This window comes from Geotrypetes seraphini, chromosome 4 (genome assembly GCF_902459505.1).
Source record: "Geotrypetes seraphini chromosome 4, aGeoSer1.1, whole genome shotgun sequence".
NCBI classification, from domain to species: domain Eukaryota; kingdom Metazoa; phylum Chordata; class Amphibia; order Gymnophiona; family Dermophiidae; genus Geotrypetes; species Geotrypetes seraphini.
In genome coordinates, this window is record NC_047087.1 from 188,017,843 (window position 1) to 188,039,075 (window position 21,233).

The window sequence follows — 21,233 nt, forward strand, 5'->3', positions numbered from 1 at the left end:
ATGTACTTAAGCAGAATTACTGAGAAGGGGAAAACAAGGCCTTCCCAAATGACTGCTCTGCAAAAGTCTGAGGGGACCCTGGCCAACACATCCAACCTGTAATGTTTCATAAACAAAATAAGTAATGACCATGTCACTGCCCTAAAAATTTTCTCCAGGGCAACCTAGTCCTCCACTCAAGAAGTCACCTGAGCTCTCCATCCTGGAGGCAATTGATGATTCTTACAAATGTATTATAGAGAATCACACAGGGATGGGGACAAAGCGCACAGGGATGGCATGGAGACAAAACCTGTGGGGAAAGGGGCACAAATGGGGATGAACTTTAACCACAAAGTTAATTAGGAGAATGAGTGAATTTCTAATCAAACTTCCAGCAATTTATCTACTCTTATATATTAAGAAAGACTGACTAACCCCACCTGTAATTCAAGACTTATCAGTATTGAACTTATAAACTCTTACAATGTAGACAAAGTATAATAGGATAAAAAGACCTCAGATGTGCTTCATAGGTCTAAACCCCCCCCCCCCAAAAAAAAAAAAAAAAACCAACAAAAAACCAAAACGCCCAATGTCCTTCTAAACATGCTGCCTTGTATCAATCTCAATAATTCACCAAAGTTCTCAGATTTTGTCCATAGAAAAGATACTGTAGGTGTCAGCTCTCAAACTCACTGTGCATATGAGCAATTAAATTAATACTTAGCTTGCTATCCTGGATCTCTAAAGTCACCGCCTTGAATTCAATAATGCAACCTGCTTTGTTGGTTTGTGTATTCAATAAACACATCCCACCAACTGTCACTCTCAATGGTGATTATCTTCCTCCGGCTGCATCAGGAATCTTTCACTTTGGTAGATTATTGAGACTGATACAAGGCAGCGTGTTTAGAAGAACACTGGGAGTTTTTTTAAAGACCTAAGAAGCACATCTGAGGTCTTTTTCTCCCATTATATTTTATGTCTACAATGTAAGTTTATTATAGGCTCAATACTGTTAAGTCTTGACAAATTTTAATCCCTTGTCATTATCTAAAAGTTTGAGATTAGCCTTAAACAGGCTGTTCCAACTAGATAGAACTGCATCCATGCAATGCTACTGTAGTATCAATATGTAAAAATTTAACTAAATTCAGTGATTAAACCCCCCCCTACAGAAGCAGCTTTTGAATTTAAATGAAACACTGTTAAACGCCATCATTTTTGTCTTGTCTACCTTTGATGTAGTAACAAGTCTTGTCTGTTGATCAGATTCCTACCATCTGCAATGTCATTCCATCATGTGCCCAGTTGCTCAAGCATCTTACTGTTACTGCAACCAGGGTCAGCATTAGGGGAGGGCACAGGGCAGCCGCCCTGGGCTCTAGTCTGGGTTCTGTCTGTCTTTTCCCAGCATCTACTCCTTTTATTCCCCCCATCTACCTTAAATTTGTTTTAAAAGTTGCTGGGTGGTGGCAGCAACTCGCAGCGCTGCCCTGCCGCTGGCCCTCTCTCTCCACTATGACCCGCCCTCTCTGACAACTTCCTGTTTCCGTTGGGGTGGCCATTGGGATACTGCCCACTTGTCTAGAATGTCTCCCCTATTGCACTGGAATAAATGTTAATAAATAATAGAAAATGGAAATAAGATATTTTAATTGGACTAATTTTAATATCTTTTTTTACTAACTTTCAGAGACCAAAACCACCTTTCTCATGATACCAGCAATAAATTGTCCTGACCTGAGGAAGGGGATTTTGGCCTTTGAAAGCTAACTACAGAGACAGGGTGGAGATGGGGACAGATCCTGTAGGAATAAACACTGTCCTCATGTCATTCTCTTAAATGTAGGTAGTGTAAACAGTACCTTTGATTCATCTTGCAATCGAGGCCCTGGATGCAGCCTGGCCCTTCTGAGGGACATAGAAAAGGAGAGAGAGATGAAAGCCATCCACCTCTCCAAAGTATTATAGCAACATCTGCTGGACATCCAGCTTATGTAGACTCTGAGGTGAAAGATCAGAGCTTCTTCAACAAAAGGAGGGCAAACAGACCTCCTGGTTCACATGGAATGGAGAAATCACCTTGGGAAGGAAAGAATGGACACCGATTTCTCTGTAAAGGGGAAGTATGGATACTGACAAGAGCCTGCAGCTCAGAGACCCTCCAAACTGAGGTAATCGCAAAATAGAAAGCCATCTTGAACATGAGGTTCCTAATGGAGAGCAACCGCTAAGGCTCAAAGGAAGCCCCAGAGTGCAAAGAGAAAACAAAGATACTTACCTGTGGCAGGTGTTCTCCAAGGACAGCAAGCCAATACTCTCATATGTGGGTGATGTATTTAGAGCCCTGATTACGGATGCTTAGAAAAGCATTTATATTTCTTTAAATCTTCAAGATGGCATCCCACTGCACATGTGCTGGTGCCTGCCTTCCAGCCTCACAAGCACAGGACTAGCTGTACAATATAATATATATAGCTGCTAAACTAAAGAATTCAACTCCTAGGAAAGGTGGGAGAGTATGTGAGATTATTGGCCTGCTGTCCTCAGAAAGCATCTGCTAAAGGTAAGTACCTTTGCTTTCTCTGAGGACAAGCAGGCCATAGTAATCTCACATGTGGGAAATAGCTACTAGGCTCACTGAAAACACAAGAAAAACAGTGGCTAAAAAAAAAAAAAAAAAATAGTACCTGGATAGACACAGGAAAAATAAAAAAGACCAATATGTATAAGAATAAAAATGACTAATAAGAATAAATAATTAAAAAAAAACTATATTAAATTCCCAATTGAGACACAAAAGCAGTATGGGCAAAGAGGACCCAACACGGTCCATGTTTTGGCAATATGTCTTCCTCAGGAGTCCTAAAGAAGAAAAAAATGACATTAATAAAAATATGAAATATACGTCTACAGTGAAATTTAAAGGACAAATATCAGTCCACGGTGATATATAATAAAAGAGAAATGTGATCACCTAATATATTGCACTTTTACGTTCTCCATTTATCTTCCTGGTGTTTTATACCAACATATTTGATCTACACCCACACATCTTCATCATTATATTCTTTATATGGTTTATGTTAAACTTTTCTTTTTCTATGGATACCCATTTAGATGAGATTATTTTGTTAGAAAGTAAAAGTTTTATGTACTATATTAGGTGATATTGCATGAATAATGCCTTACACTGATATACTTGAGCTACACTCTCAATTAGCTCTATCCTCTGTGTAAGGGAATAAAACTAAAGCAAGCACAGCCAATTGTCAGGGAGCTGTGGGGAGCCCAGGGGAAATAACACCTAAACAGGGGACCCACAATCCTCTGACAGGGTCTTGTAAGGCCAAACCAAAGTCTCTCCTAGTGACTGGAGGGCAGCGTGACTGGAGGCAGTGGAGCTCCACATTCAATTAGATCCAGTCAGGAACTTGGGAGCAGTTGTTAGGTTCAGCCTTACTTTGTCATTGTGGCTAGCACAGCAGGGAGCTAGACCAGGGACCAAGAGCGCCAACCTGAATAACCTATCATCTGCTAGAGGTGGAGAAAATACTGGAGTTTTCTACTGAGCATCAGCAGGTTATACCACTGAGTTCATAATACCCACTTATTCAGAACAGTATGGTCAGACAAAAAGGAAGGAATAATATCTAAAGAATGAGCTATCAAAGTATCTTTGGACATACTACATTCTATTTATTTAATAATATCTCAACTACCTTCCCAGTCTCAGTGAGTGCCCAAGGCAATGTATAACAATAGAATAAAAACTAGCAAAGTAAATAACATATGTAGAGGCCTAAGAGGGGGGAAGTGTTACAGTTTTGAGAATAGCCAGGTTTTTAGGTGTTTGCGGAAGAGTTGGAGGGAGCTTGAGGTTCGGAGAGGGGAGGTGAGGTTATTCCAGATCTCAGTGATTCTAAAGGGGAGGGATGACCCAAGTTTGCCTACATGGGAAATACCTTTTATGGAAGGGAAGGATAGTTTAAAAATTTGGGAGGATCTGGAGGAAGTAGGGGTTGGGGAGTTCCAGGATAGAGGGATAACGGCAGGAAGGATGCCATGTAGGATCTTGTAGGCCAGACACCTAACTCTTTAATCTCTCCACTGTAGTTCCTCTCTCATCTTTCTTCCTGTAAACCGTGCCGAGCTCCGCATTCGTGGAGATGGTGCGGTATATAAACCCAAGGTTTAGTTTAGTTTAGTAACAGTAAAAGAGCCTTTAACAAAAATCACTACAATGCAATGCAATAAATAACTGCAAAAATTAAAACAAATGAGCAAATAGCAGAAGTGACAAAGGGCAAAGTATTCCTTATGGGAAAGGCCAGGCCTTTAAATTATATAAAACTATTCCCATCTCAAACACTGTCTATCCCACTCTTCTTAGTGAATTATCCCTACATTTCAGCAATTTTCAACCCAGGATACACCTACACCCAATCAGTCTAGTTTTCAGGAAATGCAAAATAACTATGGATGACATATATGCATATAGTGGATGCAGTGCATGCAAAATGTATCGCAAGCATATTGGTTGCAGATACCCGAGGACTGGATCGAGAACAACTGCTACATTCCTACCCATATGCATAATCTCCACTAAAATGAGCTTTGGTCAACATACAAACATGAATGCATAGGCATTGCTTGTTCCTGTAAGTCAACAAATCTCAACAAAAGGCCTTAGCCTTCATAGCTAAAGAACTGCATGCAGTTTTTAGGAGGGAAGTTTAAATAACTTTTACAGAGACACAAAAGAGCTAAAGTAGAAAACTGACTTTGCTGATAAAATCATTCAATTTTCACTCAATATACTGAATATTTTCTCCTTTTATTCAGTAGTCTCCCCCTAAAGTTTAGAGCTTGGATCTAGTGCCTTGAACCTTATTCACAACCACCCATATCTCTCCCCTATTTTATATTCCCTCACCTATTCTAGTCACTACAAGAGCTTCTAGGGATCATAAATCCAGGTACGATGTGTCACCATTCCACAATGGCTATGACTCATTCCCACTGAAGAGGTTGTGAATATTGCCTTTGTGGCATTCCTAACTGACCTATGAAATAAATGACCTGAGCCAGAACTTAAATGCAGGTTTCTCCACATGGAAATGCTCAACACTGTTCCTGCTTTACATGAGCCAGTGGGATATTTCCAAAAATCAATCTAATGCAGTTCCAAAACTGTATTAGAACCAATACAGTATATATTTGTCCCTGAGGTGTCTACCTTTGTAAGCTTTATTAGACATTGTTCATGAATTCCTCTATAGCTGTGTCATCTGTTCTCTTTTGCTCAGGCTCTTAGTTGAGATTGTGCTGTAAAAGCATTCTCACAAAAATAAAACAGGAATTGGTGGTCCAAAGTACACTACAAAAGTTGGTATATTTGGGTATACAGTTAATTCCTAAGTGAAAACTTGAGAAGTTCAAACCTCCTCACAAAAAAATTGTTTCTAAGAAAAACTTCAAGTGACAAAGATTATTCTTCATATTTTATTATTACATGTCCCTTAAAAAGAATGCACCAATTTACAATAAATATAAACTCTATACATTCATATTAAAATAAAAGAAAAATAGCAACAGTGTGGTGGGAGGCCTTTCATGCTTGATTGTTCACTCTTGTGTCCTTCTTGCTACAGGCAACTGTCTGCAGGCAAATGTCTTGAGCATGTAAAATCTCAGTTCAAAGAAAGATAGCTACTGCCTTATGTACATCTAACAAGTCACCACCTTTCCAAATCATTTTCCACTTGAAGAGGGAGTGAAGCCTAGAAGTTGCTCAATAGGGGTGTACCGCCATTCATCCGCCTCAAGTTCCTCTACCAAACCTGCTAGTTTTTCCATTCGGGCCACCTGTTGATCTGCCAATAAATATAATAAGAATAGGCATGAATAGTTCACTTCTACACAGAGAGTTCAAGGTCAGGCACAGTAAGAATTTAAAAGACATTTCTCCCATTCCATAATGTCAATCCCAATAAAAACTCAGGCCATCAGCACTGAACCTATTCAACACAACCAAAACACACCTTAAATTACAGTTAAAAACATCTAAAAACTAGATGGTGCAGGATTAAACTGGCTTCTCCATCAATGACCTAAAAATTCTCAAGTTCTAGAATACAGTGCCTTGATGAAGAGTGAGCTAAGTGGTCCGTTTCATGGATATCTAAAGTCAGGTGTTCGACTGGTCAATGTTCCCTCTAAGTTGTGCTGGGGTCTTCCACTTGCATTCCTCCCAGTGGTGTTTCAGCATTACATTTTCAATAGCAAGGGGCAGGCAAGTTCTTCAGGGCACCAAAGGACTTGCCTATCCCTAGTGATTGAAAACATGATATTGAAACATCACCCCCCACACACTGGCAGGGATGCAATTGGCAGACTCCCAGATAGCTTTAAGAGATCATTGCCCATCATCATTCTCACTTCCACAAACTGCAGCCCTATCAGCCCTTTGAAGATCAATCTGTGTAGTATACCAGTTTCCTACTAATGATAACCCCAATTCAAACTTAACCTAACTAAAGGAAAACTAGGTTCTTACACAAGTTGTTTAACTCCCGTAGGCTGTTGAAGGTAACAGAAATTGTGTGATCCAATCAAAATGTTACCCACTGAGTGAAAAAGAACTAAAAGTAGGGTTACAAATAACAGGACTATAAAAGTTTGGTGGGGCAACTTTCATTTTTGAAAGTTTTATGTTCTATAGTCTCAGCAGAAAGGGACTATGCAATTTTTTTTCTCGCAAATTTGATGTTTTTCATGTTCTGCAACCTAAAAACTGCATGCACTTAAAGTGAGGTATGTGATTTCTGGGGTTAATTACTTTTTTAAAAAAAATTAATAACATCTCATTGTTAAAAGATGTAGTTAATCCATACTAGAGCTTTTTGGCTGGCTAAGAAACAGTTATTTATTTATTTATTTGTTTGTTCATTTTTATAGCCTATCCTCCCCAGGAGCCCAGAACGGGTTACAATAAAATCAAAATAAAATTAGGTATTTGGAACTTCCCTAGGCTCACAATCTAGCTAAAGTACCTGAGAAAACAATTATTAAAAAGTAAAGATATTACAGAGGAATGGGTTAGAAGAGGACTATGGAGGGCAGGAAGGAGTGGAGAGCAGAGAAGTATGTAGAATATTTCATAGAAATTCCTAACTTTACAGATGGGAGCACCATCTATGTAAATGATATTTAAATGAATTAAAGTAATATGTATAAAGGAACCATTAAACAATAGAATTCAGTATTCAGTAAATATCTGGAACAAAAAAAATCACCACCCAAAAATTCCAAAGGAAATTGGAAAATCAAAAAAATAAAAAAAGACAGTGGAACCAATGTTCTGGATGATAAAATTTATTAAAACCAGCCAATATATGTTAAAAATGCACACGTGATACAAAATATACACATGTGTAGAGCAAATGTGTAATACAAATCCAACAGAACTGTATGTAGATGATGCGGATCCAACAAGGTCTGTGTTTCGGCTATAAATAGACTTCCTCGGGGGTCCTACAGAAATATGTATGAGTAAATGTAATCAGTTATAATGGTGTGCTAAAAAGCGATTGTGCAATGTAGTTAGGTGCCAAAAATGAATAATTTAGAAACAATGCAAGTGTATAAATAAAATGGTGCTAAAAGATGTGAGGTTCTGTGACAGTCAGAAAAGCAAAGGTATGAGCAAATTAAAAATGAAATTATTGGTTAAGGAACTAGTAAAGTCATTTGAGGGCTACATTAAATAATCTAATATAATAAACCCCTAAGCGCTGCATGCACACGCTTACCTGCGTGTTCCGTTTTCCATGAACCTATAGGTCCCCGCCAGCAAGAGTGCACATGCGCGCTTCTACTCCCTCCCTCGACTCACTATAAGGAAGCAGTTTGTTGTCTTCGGCCCCCCCCTCCCCGCCGCACCCGAACCCCTGTTGAGCCTCCCATCCACCCCGAAACAACAAAAAGCCTTCCGGAACCAGCAGTGTCCTCAGCACTTTAAAGATGCTGCTTCACAACCTTCTAATGCCAATTTCCTCTGCCGCGTTCCTGCTGACCCTCCATCCTTCCCTCCCCGCCAACCGTGAGTGAGCCCTACCTTCATCCGAAGCAGCGTTGGGCCGGCAGCACTCTAAACATTGGGGGGGGGGGGGGACGGACGACCAATCAAGCGAGTTTCCCTTACTTCCTATGGGAAAACTCGCTTTGATATACGAGCACTTTGGTTTACTTGCATGCTTCTGGAACAAATTATGCTCGCAAACCAAGGTTCCAGTGCATATTATTATAAGAAAGGTATAAAAATCTATCTCCAAATTAAGACCAAAAGGGCTAAATGCATTAAGTTCAAGAACAGCTCTTTGTAGTAAGGAGAGATTATATTAAGGAGAGATTAAGGTTCCCCCCCACTCAATCAGGGTCTGAAGGTTTTAAAGACAAATTTTTTAAAATCTTTAGTGGTATCTTTAGCGAAAAGAATCCCTGTAAACGAGAGACCACAAACTGAAAGATAAGTTTAAAAAAAAGTAAAAAAAAAGCTTTAAATCTTTGAAAAAGTAGACAATATATAAGTATTATGATATAAAATAGGATCCAGTGAAGACATGAGCACATGAAGCTTAGCGTTATGAAATATATTTGAACGTGGAGTGGTGTGTCTGAGGATCGAATTGACAATCTTATATTTCTGTTTCAAAAATAAGGGGAACAGTTTTGTTATTGGATGTTAAAAAGTAGGCATAGTTATGGGCAGAGACTATGCATGGTTGACTTAGGTGTTAGGTATCTGACACAGGTGGCACCAAATTAGGCAAATGAAAAGCTGGCCTAATGGAGTGGTGCCTATGTCTAGTGATTGCTCTGATTGGCTAACATACCTGCCTGCTGCGTTGTTGCTTAGGCATTACTAGGAATGATTCTATAAACGGCACCACTGTTTTGATGACAACCGTGCCAAGCAGTGCCTAGAATGTAGGCACTGCGCTGTGCCATTTATAGAATCTGTTCTTCAACGACAGTCCACGGTGCGATCGATGGGGCGTTATCTTCGAGCTAGCTCCCTCTTCCTAACTGATTCAGTGCACAAAGCCACAGGCAGTGGCTCCTACGGGCATCCTGCGCCTGAACTGGAAGCCTTCTCTCTGACGTTGCAACGTCAGAGGGAAGGCTTCCAGATGAGGCGTGGGATGTGTAAGGTGCAATTAGTACTATTATGGGGGTGGGGTCTGGGGTGGAGATTGGGTAGAGATGGGGTGGGGTCTAGCCCAGTGTCCTTCAACTGCCGGTCCACAGAATAATTCTTTTATTTCTGCTGGTCCATAGGTGTAAAAAGATTGAAAAACATTGTAATACATCTACTTGATTAACCAAGTTACCTTTGTTGCATGGAATAAGGATGTGCAGTTGGGTGGGATTGCTATCAAACCCAGCATCATTACAGAAAAAAATCTGTATGGACAAACAAAAGTAACCTTTTTAGAATTATACACTTCTCCCTCCGTATTCACTGTAATAGAGGATTAACAGAACCGCAAATACAGAAAAACTGCAAATAACTTTTTCATATGTTATTCGCTGTTTTCGATTAAAAACCATCGTGAATATGGTGAAACCGCATATAACATGGTAGGAGGCCTGGCCTATTCCTGAAGGAGAGGCAAAACACGGTGAAGAAAGTGCTGGGAATCTGCGATTTTCTCTGTAATCGCTTGGAATCAGTGATTTCTCTATGCAAGCTGATGTAATTTGGGGAGAGGAGCCAGCAAGCTAAAAACCGTGAATAATCGAAACCGTGAATACGGAGGGAGAAGTGTATTAGCCAAAAGCTTGCAACTCTGCCCCTACATTTTTAGGTGTGCAGTTTTGGAATGGAACACATGCTCACCATGTTTCACTTGTTTCAGTGTGGAGGCCACCTGATAGCTGAAGACAGATTCACAGAGAAATCGTTCAGAGCCATCTGCAAGAGACACAGAAACAAGAAAGACGTTTTATAGTTTCGATGCAAGAGATCCAGCAAGAATATTTCACATAGGAATAACAAATTGATACAAATTCAGTAGAGTATTGTGTTTGCTTTATATTAGTCCATTTGGACAATTAGAAATAAGTAGCAACAACCAAGTTGTGGGCGATACCTATTAATTGGAGTAAAGTTATCTTTTTGACTAGTTTTCCAGAGTCTTCTCTTCATCAGGTCAGATATGATGAGAGTAAGATTCTCCAAAGCTCATCAAAGATACATTAGGGTAGTCTAATAAAAAGGCATCACCCATTGCTAAGTTGTTGTTTCTTATTTCTATGCCTTAAAAAAGAAATTGAAAGCACGCGTTTTGCATAATCAGCCATTGAGGATAAATACATATGCTGCTCCCAGTTTGAAGTTATACCCTGTGTATTGCACATATAAATAGCAGACTTGGATGTGTAAAACTAAAATGCACTCCTTTTACATGTATTTGGCAATACACAGGGTTTCAAATATACAGACAGAATGTGTATTATATGGGTGATCCTTCAATGTGTATTCTGAATTTTATATTAACAATACACGTACATCTTAGCATCTTTACCTTTCGCATTTATACTTAGTAAACATCACATATAATCCCAACTATAGTGTCTTGGAATAGAATGAGATGGTTGAGATTTGCTCAGCTGAGCACAGGAGTCAGTTCTGTGGGTGTAGTAGATGTTGAGCACCCCCAATATTGAGCAAGGTCCTTCTCTGTGTCCAGAAGAGGCAACTTGTGTTGCACTTAGCACCCATAATCATTTTGAAAAACTACCTCCTCCACAATAAAGTTTGATTTTATGAGGAAGGGTGTCTTTTTCACAACTACTGTACATGAATATTCCTAAAATTTGCCACATACATGTATATATTATCCCTTACAAAATTTCATTATATGAGGGATATTCAAAATGTTTCCACACTTATTTTTTTTAACACTATTAAATATCTCAAAAGCAAATTACACCACTTTTCCACTCTGTTTTGTGATACATTTTTCCCAGTGTCCTACTAACTTCTTAATGGTTGTACACAAATGACTGTAGATACGGATTTTTCTTCTTTACACCAATGTTTTTTATTCAGATTCTATGTGTTTGAACTGCTTTATGTATATTTCTTATAATATTCAACAAAATTATTGAACTAAAAAAAAAAGAAAAGAATGTTTTTGGTTGAGTCCATGAAAATATGAATGTGTTCTCTTTTCTTTCTATCAATTGTAGTTCCAATCCCTTCTTTCCTGTTTGTCTTTGTTTTTAAAATTGTCTTTTCCCTCGGTTTGTTTTTATTATATTGCATTTTAATTGGCTTATTTTCATGGCATTTTTGTACACCGCCTAGAAGGCTCGAGTGGGCGGTATAATAAATTTTAAATAAACTTGAAACTTGGAAACATTTTGAAGAACCTTCATATATAGGTTTATGCCCTGTCTTTTTGGGCCACTCTGCCTAGCCTTAAATGGGCAGACTTAGATGTCTTAGTCACTATCTATGAGGGGCCGCTGAAAAGTTCTCAGCCCAACCATCATAGTTGGGGCAGTCTCCTTCGAGGGCTACACACTTAGTCCAGTGATTTTCCACTTTTTTTGTTCCATTGGCAGAGCAAAGAGTATAGAGGGTACGGGGGAGGGGTAGTGGGGTAGGGATGCCCACTCCCTTACCCCACAAAGTCAGCATATCCAAAAAGCACAGTTACTTACATAACAGGTGTTATCCAGGGACAGCAGGCAGATATTCTTAACTGATGGGTGACGGCACCGATGGAGCCCCGGTAAGGACAATTTTAGAGTGATTGCACTCTAAGAACTTAGAAAGTTCTAGCTAGGCCGCACCGCGCATGCGCAAGTGCCTTCCCGCCCGACGGAGGCGCGCAGTCCCCAGTTAGGATAAGCCAGCTAAGAAGCCAACCCGGGGAGGTGGGTGGAACGTAAGAATATCTGCCTGCTGTCCCTGGATAACACCTGTTAGGGTAAGTAACTGTGCTTTATCCCAGGACAAGCAGGCAGCATATTCTTAACTGATGGGTGACCTCCAAGCTAACAAAAAGAGGGATGGAGGGAAGGTTGGCCATTAGGAAAATAAATTTTGTAAAACAGATTGGCCGAAGTGACCATCCCGTCTGGAGAATGCATCCAGATAATAAAGAGATGTGAAAGTATGAACTGAGGACCAAGTAGCAGCCTTGCAGATTTCTTCAATAGGAGTTGATCTGAGGAAAGCTACAGACGCTGCCATAGTTCGAACCTTATGGGCCGTGACAGAACCTTCCAGTGGCAGTCTGGTTTGAGCATAACAGAACGAGATGCAAGCAGCAAGCCAATTGGATAACGTACGTTTAGAAACAGGATGACTCAACTTATTTGGATCAAAGGACAGAAAAAGTTGGGGAGACGATCTGTGAGGCTGAGTGCGCTCTAAATAGTAAGCCAAAGCATGCTTACAGTCCAAAGTGTGCAAAGCCTGTTCTCCAGGATGAGAATGAGGTTTCGGAAAGAATACAGGCAGGACAATGGACTGATTAAGATGAAAGTCAGATACAACCTTAGGGAGGAACTTTGGATGTGTACGCAAAACCACCTTGTCATGGTGAAAGACTGTGAAAGGTGGATCGGCAACTAGTGCATGCAATTCACTGGCCCTCCTGGCAGAGGTGAGAGCAATAAGGAAGACCACTTTCCAAGTGAGAAATTTGAAATGAGCTGTGGCCAATGGTTCAAAAGGAGGTTTCATTAATGCTGAAAGAACCACATTAAGATCCCAGACCACAGGAGGGGGCTTGAGGGGTGGTTTCACATTGAAAAGTCCCCGCATGAATCTGGAAACCAAAGGATGAGCAGTAAGAGGTTTTCCTTGAACTGGCTCATGAAAAGCAGTAATGGCACTGAGGTGGACTCTGATAGAAGTAGATTCGAGACCAGAGTTAGACAAAGAAAGGAGATAATCCAACACTAGTTCTACTGCTGGCGAAGTTGGATCATGATGATGCAGTAGGCACCAGGAAGAAAACCGGGTCCACTTCTGTTGATAGCATTGAAGAGTGGCTGGCTTCCTGGAAGCATCAAGAATAGAACGGACAGGTTGAGAAAGAAGAGAATGGGCCGAGGTCAGCTCGAGAGATACCAAGCTGTAAGGTGCAGAGACTGTAGATTGGAATGGAGGAGGGACTGCTGATGTTGAGTAAGCAGAGAAGGAAACAGTGGAAGAAGTATGGGCTCCCTGGAACTGAGTTGAAGCAGAAGGGAGAACCAATGTTGCCTGGGCCACCGTGGAGCGATGAGAATCATGGTGGCTTGTTCCCTCTTGAGCTTGAACAAGGTCCGCAACATGAGAGGCAGAGGAGGAAATGCATAAAGGAATAGATTGGTCCAATCCAGGAGAAACGCATCTGCTACCAGATGGTGAGGGGAGTAGAGTCTGGAGCAAAACTGGGGCAGTTGATGATTGTGAGGAGCTGCAAAAAGGTCTACCTGAGGAGTACCCCATTGAGCGAAAATGGACTGGAGAGTTATGGGATCGAGAGTCCATTCGTGGTGTTGGAGAATTCTGCTGAGATTTGTCTGCTAAGGAATTCTGCTCTCCCTGGATGTAGACAGCTTTCAGGAATAAATGGCGGGCTGTCGCCCAAGACCAAATCTTTTGGGCCTCCTGACACAACAGGCGAGAGCCCGTCCCACTCTGTTTGTTGATGTAGTACATTGCTACTTGATTTCTGTGCAAAGTAGTAGAACTTGAGGAAAGAGGAGATGCTGAAAAGCCTTGAGGGCATAAAACATCGCTCTGAGTTCCAGGAAATTTATGTGATGTTTCTTTTCCTGGGCAGTCAAAAGGCCTTTTGTTTGGAAATCGTCCAAGTGAGCTCCCCAGGCATATGGGGATGCGTTTGTGGTGATGACGAGATGATGAGAGGCAGATGAAACAGAAGGCCTCTGGAGAGATTGTAAGATTTCAACCACCATTGCAGAGACTGTCGAAGAGACGATGTCACAGATATGTGTCGTGAACAAGGATCCATCGCCTGGGACCACTGGGTAGCTAGGGTCCATTGAGGAGTGTGCAGGTGAAGACGTGCGAAGGGGGTGACATGAACTGTCGAGGCCATGTGACTCAAGAGTATCATCATTTATTTTGCAGAGATGGACAGCTGTGAGAGCACCTGCTGACAGAGATGAAGAAGAGTCTGAAGGCGATTGGATGGAAGAAACGCCCTCATGAGAATAGTGTCCAAGATCGCTCCGATGAACTGAAGCCGCTGAGTGGGGATGAGATGCGACTTGGGAAGATTGATCTCGAAACCCAGAAGTTGGAGAAATAGGATGGTCTGGTTGGTGGCATGAAGCACTTCCTGAGATGAAGGAGCCTTGATTAACCAGTCGTCCAGGTAGATGGTGAGAGCGTAGGAAAGCGGCCACCACAATGAGACACTTTGTGAATACCCTGGGAGAGGAGGCAAGCCCGAAGGGTAACACTTTGTACTGGTAATGACAATGACTGATCATGAACCGGAGATACTGTCTGGAGGTCAGATTGACCGGAACGTGAGTGTAGGCCTCCTTGAGATCGAGGGAGCATAGCCAGTCGTCCTGAGTGAGAAGAGGATAAAGGGTGGCTAGAGAAAGCATTTTGAACTTTTCCTTGACTAAGCATTTGTTGAGATCTCGGTGATTTAGAATGGGTCTGAGGTCCCCGGTTTTTTTGGGGACCAGAAAATAGCAGGAGTAGAATCCCTTCCCCTTCTGATCGAGAGGAACTTCCTCTATGGCATTCAGAAGAAGAAGGGATTGGACCTCCTGAAGGAGGAGGGAGGACTGAGATGTGTTCAAAGCAGACTCTTTTGGAGGACTTTGGGTGGGAAGAGTCTGAAAGTTGAGAGAATAGCCGTGGCGGATGATGTTTAGAACCCACTGGTCTGAAGTGATGATCTCCCAACGGCTGATGAAAGTAAAAAGACGTCCTCCTATGGGTTGAGGCAGAAGGGACGATGGTGGAAGACTGGCTAGGCCCTGGAGAATGAAGTCAAAAGGGTTGAGTTGACTTTGGTTGGGCAGGAGGTTTCACCGGTTGCTGCTGTTGAGCACGAGGCTGTTTGCGTTGCTGTTGACGCTGCTGTCGAGGCTGCTGAGAAGCAGGTGGTAGGGGACGAGCAGAGTAGCGGTGTTGATATGAAGATTGTTGGCGAAAGGGCCGAGCAGGTGGAGGTTTATTTTTATTCTTTAGCAGAGTGTCCCAGCGAGTCTCATGGGCAGATAAATTTTGTGTGGTGGAATCGAGAGAGTCACCAAACAATTCATCCCCGAGGCAAGGAGCATTGGCAAGGCAGTCCTGGTGGTTGATATCAAGCTCCGAAACTCTAAGCCAAGTGAGACGGCGCATAGCCACAGCCATCGCAGTAGCCCTCGAGGTCAGTTTGAAGGTGTCGTAGATCGAACGGACCATGAATTTCCTGAGCTGTAACAGACTAGAAGTGTATTGGTGAAAAGAAGGTAGCTTCCGTTCAGGCAAGTTCTTTTCAAATGAAACCAGTTGTTGAATGAGGTGCTTTAGGTAAAAGGAGAAGTGAAATGTGTAATTACTGGATCGGTTGGCAAGCATAGCATTCTGATACAAACACTTGCCAAACTTATCCATGGACTTCCCTTCTCTGCCAGGAGGGACAGAAGCATAGACACTAGTGCCCACAGACTTTTTGAGAGTGGACTCAACCAACAAGGATTCATGTGGGAGTTGGGGTTTGTCAAAGCCTGTAATAGGAATGACCTTGTACAAAGTGTCTACTTATGAGGAGCACCAGGGATGGTTAAAGGTGTCTCGAGATTCTTATAAAAAGTCTCCCTCAAAATGTCATGGAGGGGCAATTTAAGAAATTCCTTTGGAGGCTGATCAAAGTCCAAAGCATCAAGGAAAGCCTTAGATTTTTCAGATTCAGCCTCCAAAGGAATTGAAAGAGACTCACACATCTCCTTTAAAAATGAGGTAAAGGAGGAATGTTCCGGTTTAGAAGAAGGTTCCCAGAGAGAGGGGTCTTCCTCAGCTGAAGAAACCTCGTCCTCAGACAGCACCGGTTCTTCAGAGTCATCCCACAGATCAGGGTCCCGTACCTGAGAGGCTCGACCCCGGGAATCCGGTGTCGAAGGTTCAGCATGCCGGGTTTTGCGTATTGACTTCCCTGATCACACAGAGGTGGTACCTGGGGAAGTTAGAGATTGCCGGTGCCGGGAGTGATCAGACTGCAGTGGAGGTTCAGTCGTTTGAACAGCCTGATGGAGGCCTCTCGGCTCCGCCGATAATACTGGCATGGAAGCCGAGGAGGCAGAATGGACCGGTACCAACAGAGTGGAAGCTGACAATAGCGGCTGCTCCACTGCCAGTACCGGCGGCTCAGACCGGTCTGGAACTGGAAGGTTCGGTGCCAACAGAGCAGGAAGAAGCTGCTGTAATTGCTCTTTCAGTTGGATTTGAAGGACAGCCGCAATACGGTCATCCAAGGAAGGCACCGGTATCGCTTTCTTTTTCTGCGGTACCTGCGGTGCGGCTCGACGCCCAGAGGATGAGGAGGCCGAAGAGGATGCACTCACCTCAATAGGGGCAGAGCGTTTACGGGGGCGCCTCGGGGTCGGCAGGACTAGACTCTCTGCCACAGCAACCAGAGGACGCTCCAAGGAGGAAGGCTTCTTAGCCGGCTTACCTAAGGGGTGCGACGCTGGAGCGGTGTCACGCGGCGTCAATGAAGTGGGTGCCGGTTGAGAAGCCACCGACGTCGGTGTCGATGCCGAGGGATCAGCCATCGCAGCACCGAACAAAAGTTTCTGTTGAAGCTGCCTGTTTAAGGTACGCTTCTTAAGAGTAGTACAACGAGTGCAGGTGGAAGCACTGCAGACACCAATTGTGCGGGTTGGTCAACGAAATGGGGCGCGCACACCGTTGACACTTCTTGAATCCTGGCTGAGGGGGGCATGAAGGTAAACACTGCCTCTCCAAATCGAAAGCGGAGGCTTCTATGGTGACAACAGGCCCCGCCGGGGCGAACCCTAAAAAAGAAAGAAATTAAGTAAAAAAGATAATTGTTTTTGTTTTTTTTTTTTGAAACAAAGAAAAAGAAGGAAGATAAGCTTCCAACAAGCAAAAAATACGTGAGCGGGAACGCAAGAAAAAAGTTTTCAACGGCCGTTGAAAAAAACCCGTCTTCTTAGCTCCGCGGAAACTAAGAAACTGGGAACCACGCGCCTCCGTCAGGCGGGAAGGCACTCACGCATGCGCGGTGCGGCCTAGCTAGAACTTTCTAAGTTCTTAGAGTGCAATCACTCTAAAATTGTCCGTACCGGGGCTCCGTCGGTGCCGTCACCCATCACTTAAGAATATGCTGCCTGCTTGTCCTGGGATAATAGGAGCTTAGCTGCATCTAGAGCCTTGTAGACCATGCTGAACAGTAGATGAACTCAGGAGCAGGAAAGAGACCATCCATCCACCTGCTGAGATAGTCACCAGTTTGGCTTCTTTACATTTTCCGCGCCATTGATGATGTCACTAGACCAGCCTTTATCTTGCTTCGTCTCTCTCCTTCCAGTTGTAGTTGTTAACAGAGGTCATTTTTTTCCCGACGCAGCAAAGACATGGCGAAACAAGGATTCTCTTGTTGAATTAATTAAGCAGCCCTGGGCCGTAAGCAGCTGACAGCGTTCTCCAGAACTTCCTGCCTGGACTGTGGTTAGAAGCAGTTTTTTGAACTGTGGTTAGAAAGCCGTGTACTACACCATATAGGACAGCGATGTGAAGACTGCAGTAAAGCTAAGGGCACATTTTTTTGCGTTGGCTGGCTGTGTTGAATTTGAATTGGTAGAACGTTATCTATAAGCTGCTTCCCCGGGTTTTTTTCAGCTTACCTCCTGATTACTTCCCTTAATGGCAGGAGTTTCTGAACCTTTTATATTTGAAGTTTTAAGCCCGGTTTTTTTTTTAAGACTAGGAAGTTTTTTTTCCCGTTCTGAGTTTTCTTCCCGACTGTCTGTTTGTCTGAAGCGGACCAGTGATAGTCCCTAAGTTTCCCTTTCTCAAGTCTTGGTACTTCAGGGAGCTGCATCCTTTGGATTTTGAGGTCCATTTAGTAAATATTTGGATAAGCTGTTGGTTCTGGAACGCCTTACATTAAGCTTTGACACTCAATTTTGCTATTTGATTAATATTAGGGAGCTGCCAGAGCCTCTTGCGTTATGCAGGAAGGTTAGTTAATTTCATAAAGCACTTTAATGCTGCTCAATGAGCCTCTGCCCTTTGAGAATCAGCCCTGGCCTTTGTCATGAGGAGGTTATTATAGACTTTGGCTATTGCTGCCTCTGTGGAATTCAAATGGTGGACGTCTACATGGAGTGGATCAAGAATGGCTTGAGGTATAAAGGAGTTAAGGCAGAAGTAAATAGTATATTCCAGGAGCCTGGATGTGAAGGAGGAGAGGAAAATGGGATAACACTCACCATGACAAAGAGTCCAAGGAAGGATTTTTGAGGAATGGCATGATCACGTGTTTGAAGGTGGTAGGAATTTTAGCTGTGGAAAGTGATAGTTGGAGAGGTTACCACGGGAGAGAAAGAATACAGAAATTTGGTGGGAATGGGTGAGAGGAACAAATACTGAGAAAGAGAAAAGATTATTTCAGAGACAGAAGAAAGGTGACAGGCTTAAAGCAAGGAACAAAGAGGGAAATGGTAGAAATGGAGTGGTCTGATGCTGAATTCAAGATGAATCTTGTCATGAAAAAAAAAAAAATCAACCAGTATTTGAGCTGAAGTGAAGGATAGCTGCATATGCCTTTCAGCACTTATAGAAGTGATAAATAGCAGTAGTAGCAGCAGGAAGAGGTGACAGTCTGAGAAAGGAGAAAATCATAGCAAACAAAAGATGGGAGTTAGAGAAAAAACATTTGTCAGATGGATAATAAGCTTGCTCAGAAAATGCAATAATAGGCTGGAAGGAGGCAAGTAAGAATATGAAATGCAGGAATCAGCATAGTACCGTGACTTTAATCAGAAATGTTTGCAAATACAAAACACAGGAAACAAACTTTGGCAGTGAGCCAGGTTTTCTATGCTTTACAAGACAGGAGAAGGGTGGGGAAACAGTGTTTAAAGCAGCATACAATAATGTTGTGTAACAAGAAATTGCCTTATGAACAGACCACGATAAGATAGTGACCGATCCGTGTCCCATCCAGGCAGGTCCGATGGATTCAGAAAGCAGTAATATTCTAATGGGGGCGATCGGAGGAATGCCCCATCTGCCAACACGGATCACTAGTGTGCGATCCCGACGCATGTGCAGATCATCTGTAGATGGTCTGCGCATGAGTCTAAGACCTGTCTGAGCCGTGACTTTTAAAAAAATACTTTACTTTTTAGCCCAGCGAGCCTGTGGTTTTAACTCGCTTTAAACCCGTGGGTTAAAATCACGGGCTCGCTGTGCGGGGAAGGGCAGGAGAGATTGGGGGAGAGCAGGGTGGCAGGCAGGAGAGATTCAGGGCAGCAGAGAGCAGGGTGGGCAGAGAGCAGGGCGGCAAAGGAGCTGGAGAGATGGAAAGGATGTTTGCAACTGGTCCCCAGCAGGCGCTTCTTGGGTTGGTTGGCCAGCCCACTCGGATCGCAAAATTTGTGTTGTGAATCGCATCCCTGCCTATTTTGCATGCTGTTCCCCTCATTTGCATGCGCGGATCAGAATCGGATCGGCAATAAGATAAGTGAATTGGGCCAGAGTAAAATCTGGTCACAAACCAATCGGTGCACGATCGGTTTGCTTAGTGAATCTAGCCCTTTATCTGAATTTAAGAAAGCATGGGATTGTGTACCGATTGGTTTGCAACCTGATTTTACTCCGGCCCGATTCACTAACCTCAGTGCCGATCCGATTCCAATCTGCACATGCAAATGAGGGGAAACGTCATGCAAAGTAGGTAGGGATGCGATTCACTAAACAAAAATCTTGAACACAGACTGGGTTAGCCGATCAACAAGAAGCGACTGCTGGGGACCAGTCACTCACCTCCTTTCCGACTGTCCTGCCAGCCCTGCAATAAACCCGCTCTCTGCCTCTGCTCTCTGCCTCCCGGACTCTCTGTATGCCTCCCCCGACTCTCCTGCTCTCTCTGCCTCCCCCGGCTCTCCTGCTCTCTGCTGTGACCTGCTCTCTGCCTCCCCAACTCTGGAGTTATGAGTTGCCGCTGCCCTGCTTTTGCCCCGGCCTTCCCCTGCAGTGCGAGCCCATGGTTTTAACCCGCGAGTTTAAAGCAGGTTAAAACTATGGGCTCGCTATAAAAAGTTAAAAGTAAGATGATCTGTGCACAGGATTAGAACAGCACCAGAAGCAAGAAGGGGAAGGAAGGCAGGACTTCAGAGGAAAGTCGGGGAGAATAAAAGAAAAAACAAAAACCCACAAAAAAACCGGACAGCAAACGCATGTGCAGACCATCTACAGGCAAAGTAGATGATCTGCACATGTGTCGGGATCGCTAACCAGTGATCCGTGTCGTCAGATGGGGGCGTGCCTCTGATCATCCCCATTTGCATGAAGATGGTTGGTGAATTGGTTGGCCTGCCTCCAATCGCCCACAAATCGGATACAGATCGCAAGGTTAGTGAATCTAGCCCAAAGTCTTTGGGCTAGATTCACTAAGCAACCCGATCGTGTACCGATTGGTCTGCAACCCCTTTGTGACCCGATTTTCCTCTGTCCCGATTCACTAACCTCAGTGCCAATCCGATTCCGATCCGTGCATGCAAACGAGGGGAAATGGCATGCAAAGTAAGCAGGGACGCAATTCACTAAACAAAAATCTTGAACACCGACTGGGCTAGTGATCAACAAGAAGCAACAGCTGGGGACCAGTCACTCACCTCCTTTCCGACTGTCCTACCAGCCTTGCAGCCCTGAAATAAACCCACTCTCTGCCACGACCTGCTCTTTGCCTCCCGGACTCTCTCTCTGCCTCCCCCGGCTCTTCTGCTCTCTGCCGTGACCTGCTCTCTGCCTCCCCGACTCTGGAGTTACGAGTTGCCACACAGCGCTACCCTGCTTCTGCCTTCCCCCGCAGTGCAAGCCCATGATTTAACCTGCGGATTTAAAGTGGGTTAAAACCATGGGCTCGCTATAAAAAGTTAAAAGTAGGATGATCCGTGCACAGGATTAGAACAGCACCAGAGGCAAGAAGGGGAAGGAAGGCAGGACTTCAGAG

The 21,233-nt window shown here is 43.3% G+C and overlaps 1 protein-coding gene across 2 annotated transcripts in view; it reads right to left on the reverse strand.

Annotated features, from left to right (window-relative positions):
- Window positions 1–5,471: 5,471 nt before the first annotated feature.
- ANAPC16 (anaphase promoting complex subunit 16) overlaps window positions 5,472–21,233 on the reverse strand; it is a 53,842-nt gene continuing 38,080 nt past the window's right edge. For both annotated transcript variants that reach the window (XM_033942361.1, XM_033942362.1), the window contains 2 exons: window positions 9,890–9,964; window positions 5,472–5,861 (listed from right to left, as the gene is read on the reverse strand). In XM_033942361.1, the coding sequence (XP_033798252.1) occupies window positions 5,740–5,861; window positions 9,890–9,964 (197 nt within the window). In that variant the 3' untranslated portion in view covers window positions 5,472–5,739. The remainder of the gene's footprint in view (window positions 5,862–9,889; window positions 9,965–21,233) is intronic.